General features: G+C 37.5%; 1 protein-coding gene across 1 annotated transcript in view; it reads left to right on the top strand.

The window, feature by feature from the left end:
• Nucleotides 1-23,892, top strand: part of WDR49 (WD repeat domain 49) — a 135,554-nt gene that overhangs the window by 8,796 nt on the left and 102,866 nt on the right. The window contains exons 2-4 of the mRNA XM_008142369.3: nucleotides 13,448-13,888; nucleotides 17,412-17,588; nucleotides 18,850-19,024. Coding sequence (XP_008140591.2) covers nucleotides 13,448-13,888; nucleotides 17,412-17,588; nucleotides 18,850-19,024 — 793 coding nt within the window. The remainder of the gene's footprint in view (nucleotides 1-13,447; nucleotides 13,889-17,411; nucleotides 17,589-18,849; nucleotides 19,025-23,892) is intronic.

The raw sequence follows: 23,892 nt of genomic DNA, 5'->3' as shown, positions 1-23,892 counted from the left end.
GACATTTGATCCTGTCACCGACCTGGAATGTAGTCAGGGCAGACATTTTTATTTGCCATTTACACATAAGCTCAAAATGTTTAATGGAATTACCCATGGAGCAGACAGAGCTAGGGCTCTGCGGGTAGATTGTCAACTCTCCATCCCATTGTATGGCCTGGCTGCCACAAACAAACTCTCTTTGGGATGTTGCTCTAAGGACTAGGATAAGGGCTTCATTAACAAAACAAGCATGCTACATTACTAACACACAGGCACGTGTCTTGATAACTTGGAATTAATGTGTATTCAGCAAATAAGCAACAATTCCTACAATGAAATCAATGCAGAGAAAGAATGGAAGAATAGAAGGAAAACATAAGAATAACCCATTACTTTTTTAAAAATTATATTTTCCTGTCTAAAGGCATTTCAATGAAGACTGTGAGAAGGCAAACAGGTAAAGCTTAATTTATAACTCTATTACATAGTGCACAGTGCATTCAGCAGCCTCAGTCAATTCATCACCTACTGAACACGGGCAGCGGGTCAGAGCATTTCTCGCCCTGATGCCCTTAGTGGAATCAAAAACCCTATTTTGATGGCAGCAGAAAATCAGTGAGGCTCGGCAGGTCCCTCTCCTCAGCATTAGGTAATAGCGTGAAGACAAATCCAATTCCACTGCAGCTGGCACAACTGGAAATGACAGGGGACTCTTTGGTGGTTTCACCTGACTTGTTAGAATTCATAGGTGAGGTGAGCCAACAATGTCATCGCCAAAACACAGGAAGTGAAGTTGTGTGTCAACACGTGAAAATTTAGTTTTCTTGAACATTGTGGTCTTTGTGCTGAATTTTGTGACAAGTTCTAACAGTTTCATGCCTTTTCCAGTTTCTCTGTGTGCTTTTGGAACAGGTGCTTATAAAACTTAATGGGGATCAGAGTGGGTGATGAGGAGTGCTTTTTGTGAACAAATAATTTAACCTTGAGCTTTGGCCAGGCCTGGAACAGGAAAGGAAACCACAAAACTTGTTATGAAGGAGAGACAAGGAAAGCAAAGATGCTTATTGCTATTCATTTGTGGTGCATCGACGTAGCCAGACCTATAGACCAAATCCTACTTTTTCAAATTTACTGAGAATTAAAAGGAAACAAGAAAATAAAGAACTGTCATTTGTACCATTTTGATGTCAAATTTCTCACATATTGCCAAGTATAGCATACCCAATGATGACACAAGACCCCACCAACTCTGTTGCTAAAAATAGGAAGCCTCCGTATTTTCCTTTTAATTGAAGAGTTTGGTGCAGATTCTCTAAACTTTCTCCCTGCTCTAAAATGCATGAATTCAGGATACATTCAATTCTTTGATTCAACTTATGGTTTCTAACAAGAGGACAGCAGCCCAAATGCCCATCAGTAAATGAGTGGACAAAAAAGCTGTGGTGTATTTATACAATGGAATACTATACGGCTGTAAAAAGAAGGAAATCTTACCTTTTGTGACAGCATGGATGGACCTAGAGATATTATGCTAAGTGAAGTAAGCCAGTCAGAGAAAGACAAATACCATATGATCTCACTTATATGTAGAATCTAATGAACAAAGTAAACTGATGGACAAAATAGAAACAGAGGCATGGATACATGGAACAGACTGACAGCTGTCAGAGGGGAGGGCAGAGGGGCTGGATGAAAGAAGGTGAAGGGATTAACTAAAGAACATAAAAGCATAACCCCTAGACACAGAGAGCAGTGCAGTGATAGTCAGAGGGAAAGGAAGGTAGGGGCTGAGGAGAGGTGGGCAAAGAGGGGGGCTGGGAATGAAAAGAGACTTTGCTTGGGGCGATAGGTGCACAATGCACTATGCAGATAATGTTTTATTGAGTTGAACACTTAAAACCTGTATGGTCTTGTGAACCAGTATCACCCAAACAAATTCAATTAAAATATTTTAAAAAACCGCACAATTAAAATTGTTTTTAAAAACAGTGTATGCTTAACCTTCTGTAGTGTTATTTCCAAATGAAGATCATTGAAGCTCAATTGTTTCTTGGCTGCACCAGTCCTCTGGTCAGGCTCTTGCCCCAAGTTCCTAGCTTAAACAAAACAAATGATAGTAATAAACTCACTTAGGTCTAAAGCAGAGAACTGACAACGTCCATAGACAGAGAAAAATGATATGGACAATTACACATTTCGGTGATTATGATTATCTTTATTTAAAAGTGAAAGATAGATTTATTGATTTTTGTTTTTCCTGCAGTTGCAATTAAATTCTAATTTACCAGTTGGTAGCAAATCTAATTCTTGAAATTTTGGTCTGGAAAAGTTTAATTCCAAACTCCAAATTTAGTACAGAGATGTCAAGATCCATGCCTTTGTTAGCCACAAAATTTAAACTCCATTTATATTGGTGAGCTTCTGAATCACTGATATCATAATGTAAATGAAAATTAAAACCAAATGAAATCTATTCAAGCAAGCAAAAGGAGCAATATGAACCTTGGCTGGTAGACTAATCTCTCCTGTTCTGTTGTTCAGTCTCTCATGAATGTGCATTGGGAGGTGAAAATTGCAGGAGGTGATATAAACTGCTGCCTCTGTTTTGGAATTACATATCTAATTTGCTCCAGAAGGTGTTCATGGGGTTTGACAGCAAACACTAATACATATTCATTATCAAAATGCTTTGTAACCAAGGGAAGTTGAGGCAAGTGAAACAGAATGAAGCATGAGAAAGCAGCATGTTCATTTTAAATTTAATTACAGAGATGGAGGAAAGAATGCATGTTGATAGCACATACTAATTCAGCTGTCACGAAACATTACCCTAAAATCACGCCAAATATTTGGCAGAAGAAATGTTATTTATGGTGAAATGCTTGTTAAAACTAGCAGGTTCTGGGGAAGACAAGATTCTGAGATCCTATTAGAAACATTTTTTTTTGTGAAGAGAAAAAGAAACATTGCCGAATTCTAATGATCTGAAGTAAATGCAGAAAGAAAAAGAAAAAGATCTCAAACTAAGGAAAGATTTCTGAGCCACACAAGATTTCTATTTATGGAATTTTTTTTGACATGGTTAAAGGTTAAATTCAGTTTGAAATGGGGAAAAACAATAATTAGTGTGATTCTTGTGACCTTATTATAATCTTGGTGCCTCGACCCATGTGTCATTCATTATGACCAACCCCCTAGCCTCCCCTCTTAAGTATAAGTATTTGAAGAGCATAGACCTTGTCTGTCTTGTTCAAAGCTGGTGTTGTGAGCTTACAATAGAGTTGACATGGAACAGGCACTTAATGTATATTTGCTAAATAAATAAATAAAACTACCCTATGCTAGCTTTTGTGCTATACATGCTCAATACAAATTTATTACTGAATAGATCAATAGATAGATATATAGATGGATAGAGGGAAATATTTCTCTAAGTGTCTTACAATTCATTAGACATTACTTTTCAGGAAGAAAATGCTAACCAATGAATAAGGGCAGTGATTCTTGGTCTGTGACATGCAAACACACTGTCAGGTTTGACAGAGGAGAAAAGGTTTGACCAGATTTCTGATCAAATTGAATTATGCTTTCTCCGTAGTTTTTAACTGGGACCTATATTCTTGTCTTGGGCAAGTCCTTATTGACCAAGTAGGAGAAAAGAAGAAAGTTTTTCTTTCATCATTTCATTATCCAATATTACTAAAGGAAAATGTTAAGGGGGAAAAAACATTTCTGAAAGTTGGCAGGTTTTGAAAAAATTAAGTGTCTGCTTTGGGAATGTATTGCTCTCTTTTACTAGAAAGGATGTAAATGTTTAGGATTACTAGAACTATATTTTAGCAACCAATTGATGAGTTTTATGAAGAATGAGAAAACCACAACTTTGGGGCAATATACGCAACTTGTATTTTTCTGAAGGAAATGTAAATCTGTTCAACCATCTCCAGAGGGGCGTTTGGCAAGACATATCAAAAATTTTTAAGAATATGTGAATTCTATGACTCAGCAATTCTGCTTCTGGGAAATTTCCCTCAGGAAATAATTGGGCAACTGAAAAAAGATGTATGTATAAGAATGTTTGTTGCTGGCTGGTTTACATAAAACAGCAAAGAATTGGAAACATTGAAAATAATAGGGGTTTGTAAATTGTAGGTCTTACCTGTAGAATATTGTGCCACCATTAAAAATTATGATAAAGGCCCAGCCAGCCCTGGATCATAGGTTGAGCATTGACCTATGAACCAGGAGGTCATGGTTTGATTCCTGCTCACAGCACATGCCTGGGTTGTAGGCTCTATCCCCATTGGGGGGCATACAGGAGGCAGCTGATCAACGATTTCTCTCTTATCATTGACTAGAGGCCCAGTACCTCTAGTACTGGAATTCATGCACTGGAAGGGGGTTCCCTCAGCCCAGCCTGCCCCCTCACACAGTCTGGGAGCCCTCAGGGGCGGGAGGCAACCCGGCAATCAGGGGAAGGCGACGCCCCCATTACACCTCTGCTGCTGCCACTGCCGGCAGTGCAAGCCTTGGCTGGCCCTGGTTACCTGAGCCTCGGGTGGCCCTGGGCAGCTGGGCAGCCGCCATTCGAGGCTTGCCTGTGCCTTGGGCTGGCCCGGGGTGGCTGGGGGGCTGAGGGGACTGAGGGACTCCGGAGACAGGCGCAAGGAGCAGCCAGACCTGCCTGGGGGCGGGCCCAGCCATGCTGCCTGCCTGACATCCTGACGGGGCTGAGGAGACTGGGCGCTGCCATTTTGTGGCTGTGGGCGCTGCCATCTTTGTGATGGTCAATTAACATATCCCCTCTTTATTAGATAGGATGTTCCTATCTCCCCCTCTCCCTTTTTCTCTGATATCATTAAAGTATTTTTTTAAAAATGATGATAAAGACCAGTATTTATTGTACAAAGCATAGCTTCCTGATGTGGCCTAAAATGGAAAAGCAGCAAAGATGTATATCATGACCCCATTTTGTAAATAACACATAGACATTTCTATTTCTATAGAGAAAAAAATCTGGAAGACTGATGTCATTATGGAGGATTTAGATTTGTGCTTATCTATATCTTGGATTTTCTATAGTAAAAACAGATTATTTTGTGCAAGATAAATAATTTTAAAAATGAACTAGCACATGCACATTGCTAATTGAAAGCACAATGATCTCTTTTTTAAGAAAAATAGGCTGTCAAGTTTCTTACAAAGGGTATATTCTTGAAGGTTTGCACTTAAGTTTCCTATAAGTTATAGTGAAATCCAAATTTTGCAAAGCTCAGAAGGGAATTTTACAGTTTTTTTCTTTTTTTAATAGATAGGCTGCTCACTAGAAATGACTATACTGAAGAAAAGCCTTTCTAGGCAGAAGGAAATGATTTTTTCGAGTATTCTTTGAAAGGGATTCAGGGAGACAGGAAACTTTTCTAATGTTCTAAAGTTGTCCCTACTGAGAAAATCAACCAGACATTCTTGCAAGAAAAACTGGAGGAAATAACTGATTATTTTCTTACATAGCAAAATAAATTTACAAACATTATCTTAGGAAGGGTTGAATGAGAATATGCTTTCTAATGAATCTTACAGTTTTCACTTTTATCAGAAAATGAGTTCTAAGAGACAAGGAGTATTAAATTAGTACTTATTTATGTAGATAAGTATATATGTATACAAAAATATGTATCAAGTCCTGGCTGTAGTAGCTCAGTTGGATGGAGCATGGTCCCAGTTGTGGGCTTGATACTGAGTCAGGGAACATACCTAGGTTGTGGGTATGATCCCTGGTTGGGTTATATATAGGAGGCAGCCGATAGATTCATCTCTCTCTCTCTCTCTCTCTCTCTCTCTCTCTCTCTCTCTCTCTCTCTCTCTCCCAGCTATATATTCAAATATAGCTCAAAGATAAATTATTTTGCCACACACTATTGAATCTAATACAGGTTGAGAGTTTGTAGCAACTAAATCATAGTACACACAAGCTTATTTTTAGATTGAAGGATTATTTTATCTTCCTTTCTGTGGAGTAACTTTTTGCCAAGAAGGTTAAGATAGACATCTCCAACTCACCTGAAGATCATAGACCAGCAGTACAAGTGGCTCAAGACAAGACAGAAACTACAATTTCCCCCAGTGATGAAATGTAGGTTTTATATGCATGAAATGGTCTACCGGTCTTGGTGTCTGGAAATAGGTAAACTACTTTCACTGGGCTCACTTAGGATAGTTTATACTTGTGCCTGGAGAAAGAGCAGCTGAAATAGAGTGTGCACAGTTTCTGTTTCATGTTATGCTCAAATCTAGCATCTGCTATCATAATGGCAATGGCTGTATACATAGGGCTTCACATAATCCTGTTGTAGTCTCCTACATATATTCTTCTGCCCCACTGAGAAGTCTCTTAAAACCAGCTAGTTAGCGGTTAGGCAACCCTGATAGATAGAATCAGTTTACTTTGTTTGTTTTTGTTTTAAAATTTTATTTGTTAATTTTATAGAGAGAAAGGAAGGAGGAGAGAGAGAGAATGAGAGAGAGAGAGAGAGAGAGAGAGATGAATTTATCGGCTGCCTCCTATATATAACCCAACCAGAGAGAGAGATTTATTGTTCTACTTATTTATGCATTCATTGGTTGATTCTTGTATGTAACCTGACTGGGAATTGAGCCTACAGCCTTAGTGTATCAGGGCAATGCTCTAACTAACTAACTACCTGGCCAGGATGAATCAGTTTATTAAAATTAGTAATTCTGTACAACTCCAGAGGCCTTACACACACACACACACACACACACACACACACACACACACACACACACAAATGAATTTAGCTTAAATCCTCAGAGAAGAGTCATTGCTCTCATGACTTTTACAGTCTTAGTCTTTACTGTAAAGCCTTTAACAGAGAATTAACCCTTCTTGAATATAAATGTGCTATACATACATTGAATTATCAACTAGCCCTCAGAGCTACTTATTATATCCCTATTTAGAGGTGCAATAACTGAGCCTGAGGCAACCATACAACCACATAATCTCCTTACCACAGCTTGTGATATCCTATCTAATAAAGAGGGAATATGCTAATTGACCCTCACTGCCCCACTCTCAAAGATAGCAGCACTCACTGTCAATAAGGAGGGAATATGCTAATTAACTGCCATGCCCTCAAAGATGGTGGTGCCCACAGCCATAAGATGGTCCCCTTAGCCCCGCCAGTGCGCCTGCCTCTGGAGTCCCCCAGTCTCCTCAGCCCCCCAGCCGCCCAGGGCTGGCCTGAGGCACAGGCAAGCCTCAGATGTGGGCTGCTCAGCCACCCAGAGTTGGCCCGAGGTACAGGCAAGCCTCGGATGGTGGCCGTCCAGCCACCCAGGGCTGCCCGAGGCTCAGGTAACCAGGGCCAGCCAAGGCTTGTGCTGCCGGCAGTGGCAACAGCAGAGGTGTGATGAGGCGTTGCCTTCCCCTGATCCCTGGGTCACCTCCGGCCCCTGAGTGCTTCCGGATTGTGAGAGGGGGCAGGCCGGACTGAGGGACCCTCCTCGAGTGCATGAATGTTCATGCACTGGGCCTCTAGAATATATATAATAGAGCAGAATGAAGTAATCCTAGTCCCAGAACATAAATGGGAACCACTGACAAAACAAGTTAATGCATTTGTGCTCTAAAGTTTGTATAAAAGATCACATACTTTAATTGTATATTTAACTAATTATTAAAGTGACATGGAATTGATAAACATAAACCACATACTTGTTGATCAAGGCATAATGGTTCTCGTTTATGTATGCTTTTTTAGTAAAGGCAAATTCCTAAATTTTACCCAAAGCTATGCCAAAATCGTGCTTTTATTTTCAAACTTAAAACAACAAAAGCTCATGAGTGAAGAGTCAGTAACGGAACTGTCAGGTATATGATACAATTTACTTTTCTGTCAAATTTCTTCAAGTTGGGCATACTTATCAAATCTTCCCAGTGCATACTGGCATTATCAATGTGCAGAAAATTATTTTCATTGTTTAACTCATTTTGGGGAAGAAAATTTGTTTTATTCTTTGTTTAGGGTCTAGTTCCAATTTCATAATATAAAAAAGGTTGTTTTGATATTTGTCAGTCTGAGCAGTTCTTGTTCTTAGAAATAAAAATAAATTACTAGTTTATAGCAAGGAAATACTCTGAGTTTCAGCTTTAAAATGTTTTTTAATGGGATACTAACATAGATATGAGGTTGATTGATGTAATGTAATAATTTAAAATAAAAGATCAACCTTGACTTAGTTTTCACAGTTTACAGTTTTGTCTCAGATGGAGTGTTTTTAGGATAAGATTTCTTTCTCTACACTTAAAATCTGGGTCACTGAAAAATTTCCATGTATCTAAGCTTTTTAGACTAAAAATAATTTAAGAAAGATAAGAATAATGGACTTCTGAGTAGTGCAAAGGGCTAGATACCAATTATTTCTCAGGAAGTTAATTTAATTAAAGGCCTAGATTAACTTCTGTTATATACTTGATTACATAGTCCTTGCACACATATCTCAGTTAATCTTTTTGTATTAAGATTTTACACTTCTTGAGGAATTTTAGGTTCACAACAAAATTAAGGGGAAAAATACAGATGTTACCCCTAGATCCCCAACCCAAAACATGCATAACCTCCCTCATTATCAGGGTAGTGCATTTATTACAATTGATGAATCTACATAGACACATCGTATGTAATCACCCAAAGTCCAAAGTTTATATTAGGGTTCATTCTTGGTGTTGCACGTTCTATGAATTTGGACAAATGGATAATGACATACCATCATTATGATATTCAATGGAGTAGTTTCACTGCCTTGAAAATGCTCTGTGCTCTGCCAATCCCTCCCTTCCCAGCCCCTCCCCCATCTAATCCCTTGGCAACCACTGATTTAAAAAATTTTTTTCTAGTTTTGCCTTTTCTAGAATGTCATGTAGTTGGAATCATACAGTATGTAACCTTTTCAGATTGGCTTCTTTCACTTAGCAATATGTATTTTTAAGTTTCCTCTCTATCTTTTCATGACTTGATCGCTCATTTTTTTTTAGCATGGAATAATATTCTATTTTCTGGAAGTACCATCATTTATTTATCCACTCACCTTCTGAAGGACATTTTGGTTGCTTCCAAGTATTGGCAGTTATGAATAAAGCTGTTATAAACATCTATATGACAATTTTTGTGTGGATGTAGGTTTTCAGCTCCCTTTGGTATATATCCAAGGCGTGTGATTGCTGGATTTATGTATAATAAGAGTATGGTTAGCTTTGTAGACACTGCCAAACTGTCTTTCAAAGTGGCTGTACCATTTTGCATTCCCACCAGCAATGTATGATTGTTCCCAGTGCTCTACATCCTTGTCAGCATTTGGTGTTATCAGTGTTCCAGATTTTGGCCATTCTAATAGGTGTGTAGTGATATTTCATCATTGTTTTAATTTGCATTTCCCTAATGACATGATGTGGAGCATCTTTCCATATGCTTATTTGCCATCTGTATATCTTTTTTTTTTTTTTTTCTGAGGAGATACACTAAGGTCTCTGGCCTATTTTTTAATAGAGTTGTTTGTTTTCTTATTGCTAAAATTTAAGAATTCTTCATATATTTTGGGCGAGCTCTTTATCCGATATAGCTTTTGAAAATATTTTCTCTTAGATTGTCTTCTCATTCTCTTGACTTTATATTTTTATAGAGCAGAAGGTTTTTAATTTAATGAAGTCCAGATTATAAATTCTTTCTTTCATGATTTATGCCTCCTGTTATATTGCATCTAAAAAGTCATCACCAAACTCAATGATCATCTAGGTTTGCTTCTATGTTATCTTCCAGGAGTTTTATTGTTTTTCGTTTTATATTTAGGTTTGTGACTCATTTTGAATTAATTTTTGTAAAGGGCATTAGGTCTTTGTCTAGACTTATTTTTTTTTATCATGTGAATGTCCAGTTATCCCAACAGCATTTGTTAAAAATATTACCTTTATGTCATTGTATTGCCTCCTTTGTCATTGGACAGGGACTGGGCTAGAGCCAGTCTGCTTCAGGCTGGCATATAATGTGTGGGTTCTTAACTTGGTGCAGGAAAGATTTCACATCACAAGTCCAGGTGATTATGAGGATACATTTTTTTTTCTTAATTCTTTATTGTTTAAAGTATTACATATGTCTCCTTTTCCCCCCATTGACCTTTCCCCAGCTTCTCCCACCTCCCAGCACATACTCTCACCCTCCTACTGTCTGTGTTCATTGGTTATGCTCATATGCATGCATACAAGTCCTTTGTTTGATTTCATACCCACCCTCCCTCCCCACTGCCTTCCCTCTGAGGTTGGACGGTCTGTTCGATGCTTCTACACTTTTAAAGCTGGGGACATGTAACAAAGAAAGGACTTAGGGTAGAAGAAGCAACAAGAGAGAGCCTAGGTGGTCCTCTGCTTTGGCTCCCTAGAAACATTATAGGAAAGAAGTGATGCTGTTAGCTCACTGGGAAGTGGAGGTCACAGTGATAAAAGTGAGCCAAGGTGGGGCTGCTGTTAGCTGGAAAGTTAGAGAAAAAGGGGACCTTGAAGACAGAGTCAGGGGGTAAGCCCAGGACAAGCTGCCACTGCCCATTGCTCTCCTGGTTGCAAGTCTCCAGGAGACTCTTAGAGTTAGGAGGAAGTAAAAAGTTCAGGCCAGAGAAGAATATGGACATGCTCTAAAGCAAGACCACACTGGGTCTTTGTCTTGAAAGTTTTTATCTTTCTTCTATAGGTGAGAATCTTAGGGGAGCGTTTCAGTAGAACATTCATCAGCTTTCCAGGTGTGTTTTTAATATGTCAATGAATCAAAATAGGGGAGTTTGGGATTTTTCTTTGGTCTGCTTTACTGTTTTACTTTTATCTTTGATCTGTCTGGCTCTAAATATGTTTTTGTTATTTGTTCCCCTGACTTTATCTGTCCTTGGATTTAGCTAGCACAAGTAGCATTAATTGGGTCTCTGTTTTTCATCTCCCCAACCATGATGATTTAAGCTCTGTCTTCTCTGCTTAGGGAGAAGAGGTATAAAACATTTGTTCTCAAGTGTCCTTGGTTAGAGAAGATAAGGTCTTCTATTTGTTGATTCTTATGCCAATACCAGACTGTCTTGGTTACTATAACTTTAAGTTGAGCAGAGTCAGTCCTCCAACTTTGTTCTTGTTGTTCAATATTTTATTAGCTTATTGAGGTCTTTTGCCTTTCCACATAAACTTTAGAACCAGGTTTTTTATCCATAAAATAAGTTTCTGGGATTTTGATTGGGATTGCATGGAATCTTTGGATTATTTTGAGTTTTCCTGTTCTTGAACAGGTACTCTCCATTTATTTAGTTCTTCTTGATTTCATAAATCAAAAGTTTGTAGTTTTTATCAGATAGATCTTGTACATATGTATTTTGTTAGATTTATACATAAGTATTTTATTTTTGTGGATGCTAATGTAAATGGTATTATGGTTTTAATTTCAAATTCCATTTGTTCAATGCTAGTGCATAGGAAAGCCATTGACTTTTGTATATTAGTGTTGTATCCTACAACCTTGCTGTAATCACTCACTAGTTTCAGGAGTGTGTTGATTCTTTCAGACATTCTACATAGATGATCATGGCATCTTCTTATTGAATTAAGTGAGCTTATAGTATGATGTTGAAGACAAATGATGAGAGTGGACATTCTTGCCTTGTACTTGATCTTAGTACAAAAGCTTAAAGTTTCTCACCATTATGCATATTGTATGTTTTTTTTCAGACAGTCTATCAAGTTGAGGAAGTTTTCTTTTATCCTTAGTTTAGTGAGAATTTTTATCATGAATGGGTATTGAATTTTGTCAAACACTTTTTATGCATCTATTGATATGTCAGTTAATCTTTATAACAATTTTCTTGTGACTGTATTGCCATATTCATTTTATAGATGGGGCAATTAAGGTTCAGCACTGATGTAGCCTTCCAATAGTTCCCCAATTTCTGGTGGAGTCAGGATTAAATCTACAATTGTTTGACCTGCTCTATAATAGGCTGCCTCCCAGAGCTAACTGTCAATCTTTGCTTTTTGGCTATGAACTATTAGGAAAAGTTGATTTTCTCATCATGAGTCTCAATATACTAAACAACCTACCAATATTAAGCTATGTACTTTCTTGAAACATGGATGATTTTTATTATTCATGAATTCTGCATTTGTGAATTTGCCTACTTGCTAAAACTTATTTGTAATGTCAAAATCAACACTTAAGGTGATTTTATGAACATTAACAGACATATAAAGAGTAGCAAAAAACTTCCAATGTACATACGCCAGACTGAGGTCAAAGAAGATAATACTGTACTCTGCCTTCTTATTCCAGTTCTCTTACCATAAACACGAATCCTATTTGTGGTCTATTTAGTGCCAAGTTTTTTGCATTTTGTGCTTTTTGTTGGTTATTTCACTCTTTATATGGCCCCGAAGAGCAATGCTGAAGTGCTATCTAGTGTTTCTAAGTGCAAGAAGGCTGTGATGTGCCTTATGAAGAAAATACCTGTGCTAGACAAATTTCATTCAGTCATGAGTTATACTGCTGCTGGCCATGAATTCAATGTTAGTGAATTAATAATATACATTAAATAAGGTGTCTTTCAACAGAAACACACATAAAACAAAATTACTAATTGATCAGTTGATGAAAATACTGTGACCAAAGGCTCAAAGAAGCCTAACCCTGTATTTCCCCTAGGATCAATGGTTGAGTATCTGCTGATTTAGTGTTTGTAGAGACTTCATAAAACATAACTAACATGAATCACAAAAGTCAATTGTCTATGTGTTCACTGTTCCTCATGCGTATTTACAGAAGTGGACTATTTGCCCTTGAATTAAAGTTCCACTGTTGTATAATTTTACTGGTTGTGCTAAACTTTCTTCAGGGATTCACCCATTTTCTGTAAATCACTGAATTAATTTCCTATGGATGTTATAACCAACTATCATGAGTTTAGTAGCTTAAAGTACACAACTTTATTCTCTCACAGTTCTAGAGGTCAGAAGTTTCAAAATGGGTTTTATGGGGCTAAAATCAAGGTGATGTCAGACTTGTCTTCCTTCTATAGGTTCCAGGGGAGAATCTGTTTCCTTGCCTTTTTCAACATCTAGAAGCTGCCCACAGTCCCTAATACATAGCCCAGTACCACTCTGACCCCCATTTCCATCATCATATCTAATCTCTGACTCTCCTGCCTCCCTCTTCCACTTACAGGGGCACATGTTAGTGAGGATGTCTGTTTGTAGCACTCTCAATTATTTGCTCCCCTACCCCAAGTCACTTAAGTATAAAGTAAAAGACATTTTTCTTTGCATCTTGGAAGAATCGCTCATTAGATCCACGTTGGGGGTGGGGTGTAGCACAACACTCTGGTACTTAAGATGTTTTCACTGTTGTCTTCTTTTTATCCCAATTTCTAGCCCCTAGAGCCAGGTCAAACCATCTGTATGTCTCGAGAAGAGTTTATGCAGAGGATGACAGAGATTGTTGGTTGGGGCACAAAGGAGGAATATGGGAAGCTCTTTGACAAAGTGGATGTGGCCCAAGATGGCTTCATTAACTGGGACAAGCTGACTTCGTTTATGCTGTTAACACTTTATGAAAATGATGAACGAGCAAAGGCGACTTCGGTTCCCCAGTGGAAAGACCTTAAATTCCTCCCAGGGAAACACAAGGACACCATTCAAAAAGTCACTTTCTTAAAGAGCTCAAGTCGTTATCTGACCATCAGTAAGGAAGGTTTATTAGGAATCTGGGGAGAGAATTTAAAGCTGCAAGAAACATTTCCCATCACTTCAGATGCCACCAAGCTTAAACACCTGTGGGTGACAAGTCTGGTTTCTCTGGAGAATGTAAGCAAGGTACAAAGTCTTTATGCATAAATTTATTGCTTGTATAAGGGGACACATGATGGGACTGGGTTCCAGATCAATATCAAGTGTAACGCCAGTAGCGACAGAGCGCTGCATTACTCTTTTGTGCCTCTCACCTGACCTGGAGGGAATACAGGTAGAGCCAAGGGAGCTACTCTATTTTCCAAGCTGTTCTCTTGTATGCCTTTACATGACTTGGCTGATGATTCAGATGCTTGGCTTTGTCTCCACTGTGGTCATGCTGCATTATATGCAGAACTGAGAGGCTATACAATGCATGGCACAGCTGAGTGCAATTACAGGGAACTGCTTGTCTCATTTTGATGATTTTGACCACTGTACTAATCAGTTTCTTAATTCTGATGTGTAGGGTCCACTCAGTCCAAATGTCTTTCTATAACCATGCCTATGAGCAAGTTAACGTACTGAAAGGAAAATCAGTTTGTGAGAGGATGCAGCTTAAAGAGTTCATGTTCTTAGTATTTTATATTAAGTAGATGGTAAATTTCACTTTAAAAATTTTTAAATCACACATGAGCATGAATAATAGTATTAAGAACCAATATTCACCCTTAACCATTTTCCAATTCACATGCAATCTTGTTTCATCTATACCTCCCCTCTTTGAAATCCAAATCATTCAATCATTTAATCTGCAAATATTTGGTATTTTAAAAATGTGTCTCTTTTTAGTATAATCATGACACCACTATACATTGAATATAAATAGCAATAATTCATTAATATCATTAAATATCCAGTCATGTACATATTTCCTTGTCTTATTGTTGTTTTTTTGTGTGTTTTTTTTAAGTTGCCAGAATGTGACTGTTTATTGAAGAACAAAGGGAACTATGAAAACTAAAATAGATTTTAATAAATGAATAACAACAGAGGGACATAGTTAATATTGTGTCTTTGGAGAAAGTAGTTTTATCACTCCTAAACCTATGATTCACATTAAGAATATATCTTATGTTTCATTGACAGTTTTAGAGAATAAACTATTCTCCCCACTATAGGTATTTTGTATCATGTAAAACATAATAAATTACTGTATATTTTTAAAATTTATATGAATGATATTATATTCTATCAACTCTTTGAACAGAACATAAAACTATAGACCTGGCCAGATAGCTCAGTTGGTTAGAACATTGTCCTGATACTCTAAGGTTGTGGAATTGATCCCTGGTCAGGGTAAAATACACCAATCAACCAATTAATGCATAAACATGTGGAACAACAAATCTCTCCCTCTCAACAATCAATAAATTTTAAAAATTGCTTAAACATCAATATAAAATTACGTAGTATGCATGTAACTCTTCATGAAGCACAGTCGTTCTTTATTTTATTTATTTATTTATTTATTTATTTATTTTTGGCCTTCTTAAAATTTTTTTAAATTTCTTTATTGATTAAGGTATTACATATGTGTCCTTATTATTTGACAGTTAGTTTGAATCAAGATCCAAATAAATTTCAAACATTGTGAATAGTTGCTATGCCTCTCTTGTTCTACACATTTTCTCCTCTGTGTGGTTTAGTATTATGATAATACTAGAGGCCAGATGCATAAAATTCGTGCATGGGGTGGGGGGTGTATCTCAGCCCAGCCTGCACCCTTTCCAATCTGGGACCTGCTCGGAAGATGTCCCACTGCCAGTTTAGGGGATCAGGCCTAAATCGGCAGTTGGACACCCTCTCACAATCCGGGACTGCTGGCTCCTAACCACTCGCCTGCCTACCTGCCTGATTGCCCTAACCATTCTGCTTGCCAGCCTGATCATCTCCTAACTCAGGCATCCTCAAACTATGGTCCGCGGGCCACATGCGGGTGTTTTTGATGTTTTGTTTTTTTACTTCAAAATAAGATATGTGCAGTATGCATAGGAATTTGTTCATAGTTTTTTTTTAACTATAGTCCAGCCCTCCAACAGTCTGAGGGACAGTGAACTGGCCCCCTGTTTAAAAAGTTTGAGGACCCCTGTCCTAACTGCTCCCCTGCTAGCCTGATTGACACCTAACTGCTCCCCTGCCAGCATGATCATTCCCAACTGCCCAGCCCTGCTGGCCCGATTGCCCCCAATTGCCTTCCCCTGTGGGGTTGAGGGGACTGGGGGTCTCTGGCTGGATGAGGCGGGACTGAGGAGACTCGGGGACTGAGGCTGGATGAGGCTGGATGCTGTGGGGACTGGGTGAGGTGGGGCTGAGGGGACTAGGGGACTGAGGCTGGATGAGGCAGGGCTGAAGGGCCTGGGGGATTCTGGCTGGATGAGGCGGGGCTGAGGGGACTGGGCGCCGCCATCTTGTGAGGGCGTGGCAGTCAATTAGCATATTCCCTCTTTATTAGATAGGATTAGTTTCATAAAATGATTTCAGAAGTGTTTCTTCCACTTCTTTTTTGGGGGGGAAGAGATTTAGAAGGACTAGTGTTGATTCTTTAAATGTTTGTGAAATTTATTAGTGAGTCATCTGGGACTAGAATTTTTTTGATTACTAATTTAGTCTTTTATTGTGTATCTGCTGAGTTTTTTATGCCTTTTGAGTTAGTTTAGGTAATTTTTGTATTTCTATGAATTTGTTCATTTAATTGAAGTTATTTGTTGCCATATAATTGTTCATGTATTTTCTTGCTCTTCTTTTTTTAATACTTACCCAAGGATATTTTTCCATTGATTTTTTTTTAGAGAGAGTGGAAGAGAGAGGGAAAGGCATAGAGAAATATTTATGTGAGAGAAACACATTGATTGGTTGCCTCCTGCATGCACCCTGACCAGGGCCTGGGCCAGGGAGGAGCCTGCAACCCAACTGAAGTATGTGCCCTTGATCAGAATCAAACCTGGGACCCTTCAGTCAGCAGGCCGATGCTCTATCCACTGAGCCAAACTGGTTAGGGCCATGGTATCATCTTATAATCTTTTCTTTTATTTATATAAAGTTGATAGTAATATCCACTCTCTTATTTATGATTTTATTAATGTGTATCTTTTCTCTTTTACTTCTTGGGTTAGTTTAGGTAAGCTTTGTCAATTTTATTGAAAAAAAATTGTTTGCTCTTTTAAAAATAGATTTTAGGATATTATCTGGCTTAGGAAGGTTTCTCACCAGGTTTTTATCAATTGGGTTTTGTGACAGCTTCTGCTTGCTTTGTAAAACATGGTTCATAAAGTTTCTGTCATGACTGTGTGAACCTGTAGCTCTCTGTGTCTTTGTTTTTTGTTTTGTGATTAGTCATCTTTTTCCCATGGATAGAAGTTGGTGAGTGTATAAAGTAAGAATAAAGAAAGAATGTTCAAATAACTTCAAAGGCAAATATTTTTTCTTGGTTATTGTCCAAAGTTAGAATAAAACACATTTGTGCCACTATGCAATACTTATGTAATGCTCTTAAGAATCCTTAGGGAATGATGTCTGATTTGGTGCTAAGATTTGCATGTCTGCTTTGCATATTGATTTCACTAAAGCTATCAGACATGCTTTCTGACTTTCTACATTTTTTCTTTAGATAGCAGTGGCTTTTACAAGTAAAGAGATTTGTTTTTATGATCTGCTGTCCAAAGAACAATTTCCTTGTCAATATAAACTCCAAGGCCTGAAAGGAACACCAATTTGCATGGATTATTGGTATGACCCTCTTGATGCCAATGAATCAATTCTGTCTTTTGGGGACATAACTGGAAAGGTAAGTAAGGGAACAATAAGATTGAACACTATCTATTTAATGATCAAACAGTAGCTAAATATAGAAATAGAATGCAATGAGTGTGACCTTCTAATTGAAATGCTTTATAGATTATAAGACCACACATTATGGACATGGAAAAAATGGATAAGGTCATCACAATTTCTCTATTTTATTTTAAAGTTTATTTATTGATTGATTTGAGAGAGAGAGAGAGAGGAAAATGGAGAGAGAGAGAGGGAAAGAAGCATCTATCAGCTGCTTCCCGCCTATGCCTGGACCAGGGATTAAACCTGCAACCTGGGTATGTATTCTGACAACGAATGGAACCTGCCACCTTTTGATGTATTGGATGACACTCCAACTAACTGAGCCACACCAGCCAGGGCCTCTCTTCTTGCTTATAACAAACAATCTCCATTGTGGGTTTTCTTGACTATGTATAATCTCAATTTTCAAATTTAGACATTTTTCTTTTTTCACCATAGGATGCTTATAATCTTAAACCAAATATTTTTATTGATTTCAGAGGGGGAGAGAAAGATAGAAACATCAGTGATAAGAGAGAATCATTGATCGGCTGCCTCCTGCATGCCCCACACTGGGGATCAAGCCCACAACCTGGGCATGTGCCCTGACCAGGAATCAATGCCCAACCATTAAGCAATTCCAGCCGGGCTGGATGCTTATAATCTTTTAGATTCTAATATTAATAAACATTTAATATCAAATGACTAAAGTTATCTCTCATAACTCTTTCCAAATTCCTTATTCTGATTTTTATTCATAAGGTTTCAGGCTTCTTAGTACCAGCCTCCTGGAAAATGATCATTTCCTCTACATTTAACAAAGGATAGATGCATTAGAGAGGGCAGCACAGAACCTGGAGGCAATGATTTCTGTCTTCCTATCAAATTCCACCCGATCTCTGTAAAATGATTATCTACTGAATGACACTAGAATATGGCTGTGAACTCTTAAGTAGTCTAATTTGAACAATTTCCTTTTGTAATTGTCAAAGATTTTTATTCTTACTGTTATTAATGATGAGTGTATCATAAAAGCAAATGAACCGCCCTTGGTAATTGCCTTACTAACATTGTAGTTGTTCTGTCTTTTAATATAACTGCTTGCATCTTTTAAATAACATTGAAGAACTTCCTATTAATTCAATATCAATTTTTTAATATTAAAGAACGTAGATTTTTCTTGCAACAATTTCTCTGCCCATGTGTGTTTCTCTTTCCATATTTCTCTCAAGGTTCAAGCCATTGTTTTCACGACAGCCTTGATTTCCCTGTTTGAGCGTCCCGCTAGAGCAAGTGAAAATGAAGAAGCCACTGTGACCATTAACTGGGCAGAACTGCTCTCTGGGTATCACAAATGTTGCTATACGTTAGAGCACAAACTTCATCACGGAGAGTGGGTCAGGCAAGGTACTGCATTTCCATAGTAATGAATGGAATGATCAGCTTCAACTTCTTCGTTTATATTCTTTGATGAAAATGTTTCCCACAAAATGTTCAAGTTTAGAAACCAGTAATTAGTTCTCTAGAGATTTTGTCCTGGACTCTTTGCTATCCTTGGCATACTAGCAGGATTCTTTCTTTCTTTTATTTCCTTCTAAATTATGCCTCATATAATTAATTCGGGTGAACTGTACACTCAAAACATCTCAAGAGAAGGGGGAAAATTGCCACAGAATCCATTTAACTTCGACTCCACTCTGATCCTAACTGGTCTCATCTAGTCGCTTCAAGATGCTTAATAAAAGGATTTAACAAATTCCCTCAAAATCACTCCTTTGTTTTCTTTTTGCTCTCATGGGAAATATATTAGTTTGACTGCCTTCAAAATGGAATCTTCTTAATTACCTTTTCTACTTTTTTCTCTTTTTTGATATAATGACTGAGGTTCTCTGATCTAGAGTACTTAAGTGACATTTCTCTGTGTGATAGGATTAGTTATAAAACAGAAACTATGGAAAGCCTGAACTTTCATAAACCTAGTCACCAATGAGTTTATTAGTTTCACAATATGACTAATTTTTACAAAATTTGCATCTGATGGTCAAGATCCAGGTGTGCAGTGTCCACTCTAATATCTCTGTGGGTCTGGACATTGAGGACTATGGTAATTTTCTCATTACTAAATTGCTACACTAAATAATGTCCACGGAGAGGAGTGGAAACTCACACTCTCATTGACTGCATTGTAGGTCTATTTCTAATTTGCTTTGAAGAATAAACAGTCAAAATGGACCCAACCGTTGGCTCTTATGGTAGTTTTACACTTTTTGGGTTTTAGGAGGTTGGTGATTCTTTAATGCATGATCCACAATAATAATATTTCATAGGAAAACCTATAGATCCTGCATTTTTCCTTCAGTATAAATCATACCATGTCTTTGGTACCTTCTACCCATCCTTTAATTATGGCAGGATATTAACAGTGGGAAAAACAAAAGATGTTATTTTTTTTTTTTTTGGTCATCAACTATGTGTGACAGGCACACAATTGTGTGTTACATTTTCATAAAATGGGAACAATAGTCACAGTACTAGAAACTGGAAAGGGCTATTAAAGCTGCTTTCAAATAAAGCATGATATTTTAATACATAAACTAAAGACTAGATAGATTATGGTAATAAAGTCATAGTTCTTAAAATCTACTTGTGGTGGGTTTCCTGAAGTTTATTGTATTATTTGAGTCACAATGACCTTAAATTAATATGGATAATACAGAGAAGTAGCTAATCGAAATCTGGTTTTGAAAAGGTTGGGGGCCGAAACCGGTTTGGCTCAGTGGAGAGAGCGTTGGCCTGCGGATTGAAGCATCCCAGGTTCGATTCCGGTCAAGGGCATGTACCTTGGTTGCGGGCACATATCCAGTAGGGGGTGTGCAGGAGGCAGCTGGTCTGTGTTTCTCTCTCATCGATGTTTCTAGCTCTCTATCCCTTTCCCTTTCTCTCTGTAAAAAAATCAATAAAATATATTTAAAAATAAATAAATAAATAAAACCACCATCTCTAAAAAAAAAAGAAAAGGTTGGGGGATGTACCAATTGAGATTTTTTTTCTGAACATGAATAATGTTTAAGTATCACTTTTATGCTCAGGGGAAGAATGTCAAGTTCTCACTCTAAACCCTGTCACACTTTCACTTAAACCTTTCAAAAAGCAACCCTGTTGGTGAAGTAAACTGCTCATGAGTATTTGTCTGTTAAGTTGAAAAACCAAGAACTTTTCTCTTGGGCAATGTGAATTCTTTGCTCCTCTTGTTTATGATGTATGCTTTCTTATCTTTATTTTTCTTATCTACTGACAAGAGAACATTGGAACTTAGTTTAGTTTAGTATCAACAGTAGAGATTCGTGTTTAAAACCTGAAGAATGCAACTTTAGAGTTTAGCCTCTAAATCATTGCAATTAGGAAATGGTTAAAGAAAAGTTTTATATGTGAAAAATAGTAGGGATCTTTGCTATCTAACCTGGATGGTGTAATTTCATAGCTTTTGAATCAAAGCTCATTGTAACTAAGTGGATAATCTTTAGAAGAATAGCTGAGAAAATATATTTACTTTGGCCAGTTTATTTAAATTGTAGACTTCATGTGTCAATCAATCAACAATTATTTATCTTGTGTGTGCTTTAAAACTGCCTTAGGCATTGGAGACTGTAGAATTAAAAGTAATTATAGGCTTGACTCTCAAAAAATTTAACATATGAGAAGAAAAGAGGAAGCAGGGAGGAGTGAGGGAGGCTGGAGTCAAATATAGGACAATGGGCTTCCTAGTGACTATGCTCCCTGGTCTGCAAGATTTACTCTCTCAGGAGCAAGTAACCATTGGCTGCTTTCATTTATATTCTTTTTACCCCAGCAACGTGAATTGATATCCTTAGAACTTCTCAAGAACTATTTTTTGCTGGTTTTCTTCTCAGTGTGAGGACAGAATGTACAATTAAGAAAAGGAATACTTGAGCACGTAGGCTAATAATGTTTCACTGAAGCTAAGGATAGAATATCTGTAAAACGGAAATGTCAAAGGAAAAACTCAGTTTCCTACATAAGAGTATTAGCTTAGTGCTTTAAGATAAGGTTCTGACTTCTTATTTAACGCTTTGAGGGAGAAAATGTTTTCATCTTGTCTAAGAGGTTCTGTGTCATATTTTAATGGAAAAATAATTACATCCTGAAGTGCTTGCAAAGTAAGTACAGAGATTTCAGGCAATAGTGGCAAGATGTAAATGTCTTAAATCTCAGGGAATTTTCCTTTTTTTGGTCCCAAATAATTGCCTTCTCATGTAGACAGTATCATTGGAAACCACAGAATGGAGGTGCAGCTGTTGAAAGAGTGAGCACTCAACAGCCAACAATAAAAACTATCGATTCTTTATTACATTGAACTGTGTTTTGCCACCTTTTGTCTGACCATGGCCAGGAGAGGATACAAAACAGTTTGAACTGATAGCGACATCACTAATTGCTGTGCTAATTAATGGAGCTGTGCCACAGAATTTAGAATACAGATGCCAGGCTGTTTCCTCAGGGAGCCTTCATAATTGATAGGGACTAGTTTTGGAATCAGATTTAGTGTCTTGCTTGTGTGTTGTTCCACTTGACTGTGTCTAAATCAGTCCTCCGGACAAAAAGATGGTGCACCACTGAGTTAGCTGGAACACCCGCCTTTCCTGCCAGTCCCCTCGCTGCGTTCAAAGCAGTTGAAACCAGCTGCAAGCTGGTTGCCTAGGTTTGAATAAAAGAGGTTTCTCCCTGCAGCTGGTTCTATGGCATGTCGGAAGGGGAAGGTCCGTTTGTATCATGAACACAGATCTAATCAGCATTTTGTAAAGTCATTAAATTAATTGCGTTATTTAGAAAATTCCTTACCAATGATGAATTAGAAGCACTTTGATTTTTAAAAATGGAATAGAGTTGTTTCTATCTTTCCTCTTGCAAATAATAGTTGCTTAGAATATAGAGAGCCCTGTGGTGGTCTCAGAGAATGGGATTCCAACTTCAAAATAAGAAATGCAACTGAAAATAAACGCTCTCAGATAAGAGAACATCAAAGGAAGTTCAAGGCAGGGTGTTTTCCCAAGACACATAACTCATAAAGTAAAAGCCCAGAGAATGATAAGAATTCCTAGTTAGACATGGCCCAGTTTTTACCCTGCTTCAGATCTACCTGTTGGCAAATGACATAGAATGGTTTTGTTCTAGCTTACTCTAAGTGCACCTAATAGCATTACTTACTTAGTTGTTAGGTATAATTTTTCATTTTCAAATCACTTTCCCCACATTACCTAATTGCTATTATACAGGGGCATTTTGACACTTGTGAGGACAAGGATTGATGGTAGATTCCTTAATGTTTTCTAAAAAATAACTAAATGGCAGAGAGCAGAAAAGTTGAAAGTTAGCATCTTAATGGACAGATATTATCAAGTTGTCTTTTTCTCCCTCAAATATTATCTAACAGAAATTTATTTTTCATGCATTTCTTCTATAGTTTCCACATGCGTTTTTATCAGTAAGTGCTATATGGCATCATTTTGTGTGTTTTTAAGTCTTACATAAATGTATCATTCTGCTTGCATTTTCCTGCAATTTGTATTACTACATGTTGTGAGATAAATCTGTGTTGATTTAAATGGATTCCCCCCAGTATTTCTCAAGTTGTAGATTTTTCTACCCTTTATCTAGTCTCCTGTTGATGGACATGCAAGGAGCTTTCATTTTTTGCCACTACAAATCATGCTTCTAGAACATTCTTTACATATTTCCTCATGCACATATATGGAGTCATTTCAGCTCATATGCTTAGGAGTGGACTTGCTATGTTGTGGGTTTGAGTTCACCTACCTTTAACTGCCAGGGCTGCCACATACAGTTATGCACAACTTTGCCATCTGTTGTCAAACTGGTTGTATCAGTTTACACTCTCAACAGTAGGCATGAGATCCTGGTTGTCCACATCCTCACCAACCTTGGATTTCTTAGATGTTTAAATTTTGCCTGTCTGATGAGTATGAAATATATTCATCAACTAGTTTTAATTTGCATTCTCCTGATGACTTGTGAGAATAAAACATCTGTCATAAGTTTATTGGCCATCTAGAATTTGTCTCCTGTGAATTACCTGGCATATTTTTCTATTGAATTGTTTTTCTTTTTCTTATTGATTTGTGCTTCTTTTTTTTTCAGTTATCTGTGTTACAAATATTTTCTCTCAGTGTGAGGCATATTTTCCATTTTGTTTTATGGTGTGTGTTTTTTTAATGAAAGCAAGTTTTTAATTTTAG

Source organism: Eptesicus fuscus, chromosome 3 (assembly GCF_027574615.1).
Source record: "Eptesicus fuscus isolate TK198812 chromosome 3, DD_ASM_mEF_20220401, whole genome shotgun sequence".
In the NCBI taxonomy this organism is placed as follows: domain Eukaryota; kingdom Metazoa; phylum Chordata; class Mammalia; order Chiroptera; family Vespertilionidae; genus Eptesicus; species Eptesicus fuscus.
Note: the sequence above shows the minus strand (reverse complement) of the source record. Positions and strands in the feature narration are given on the sequence as shown.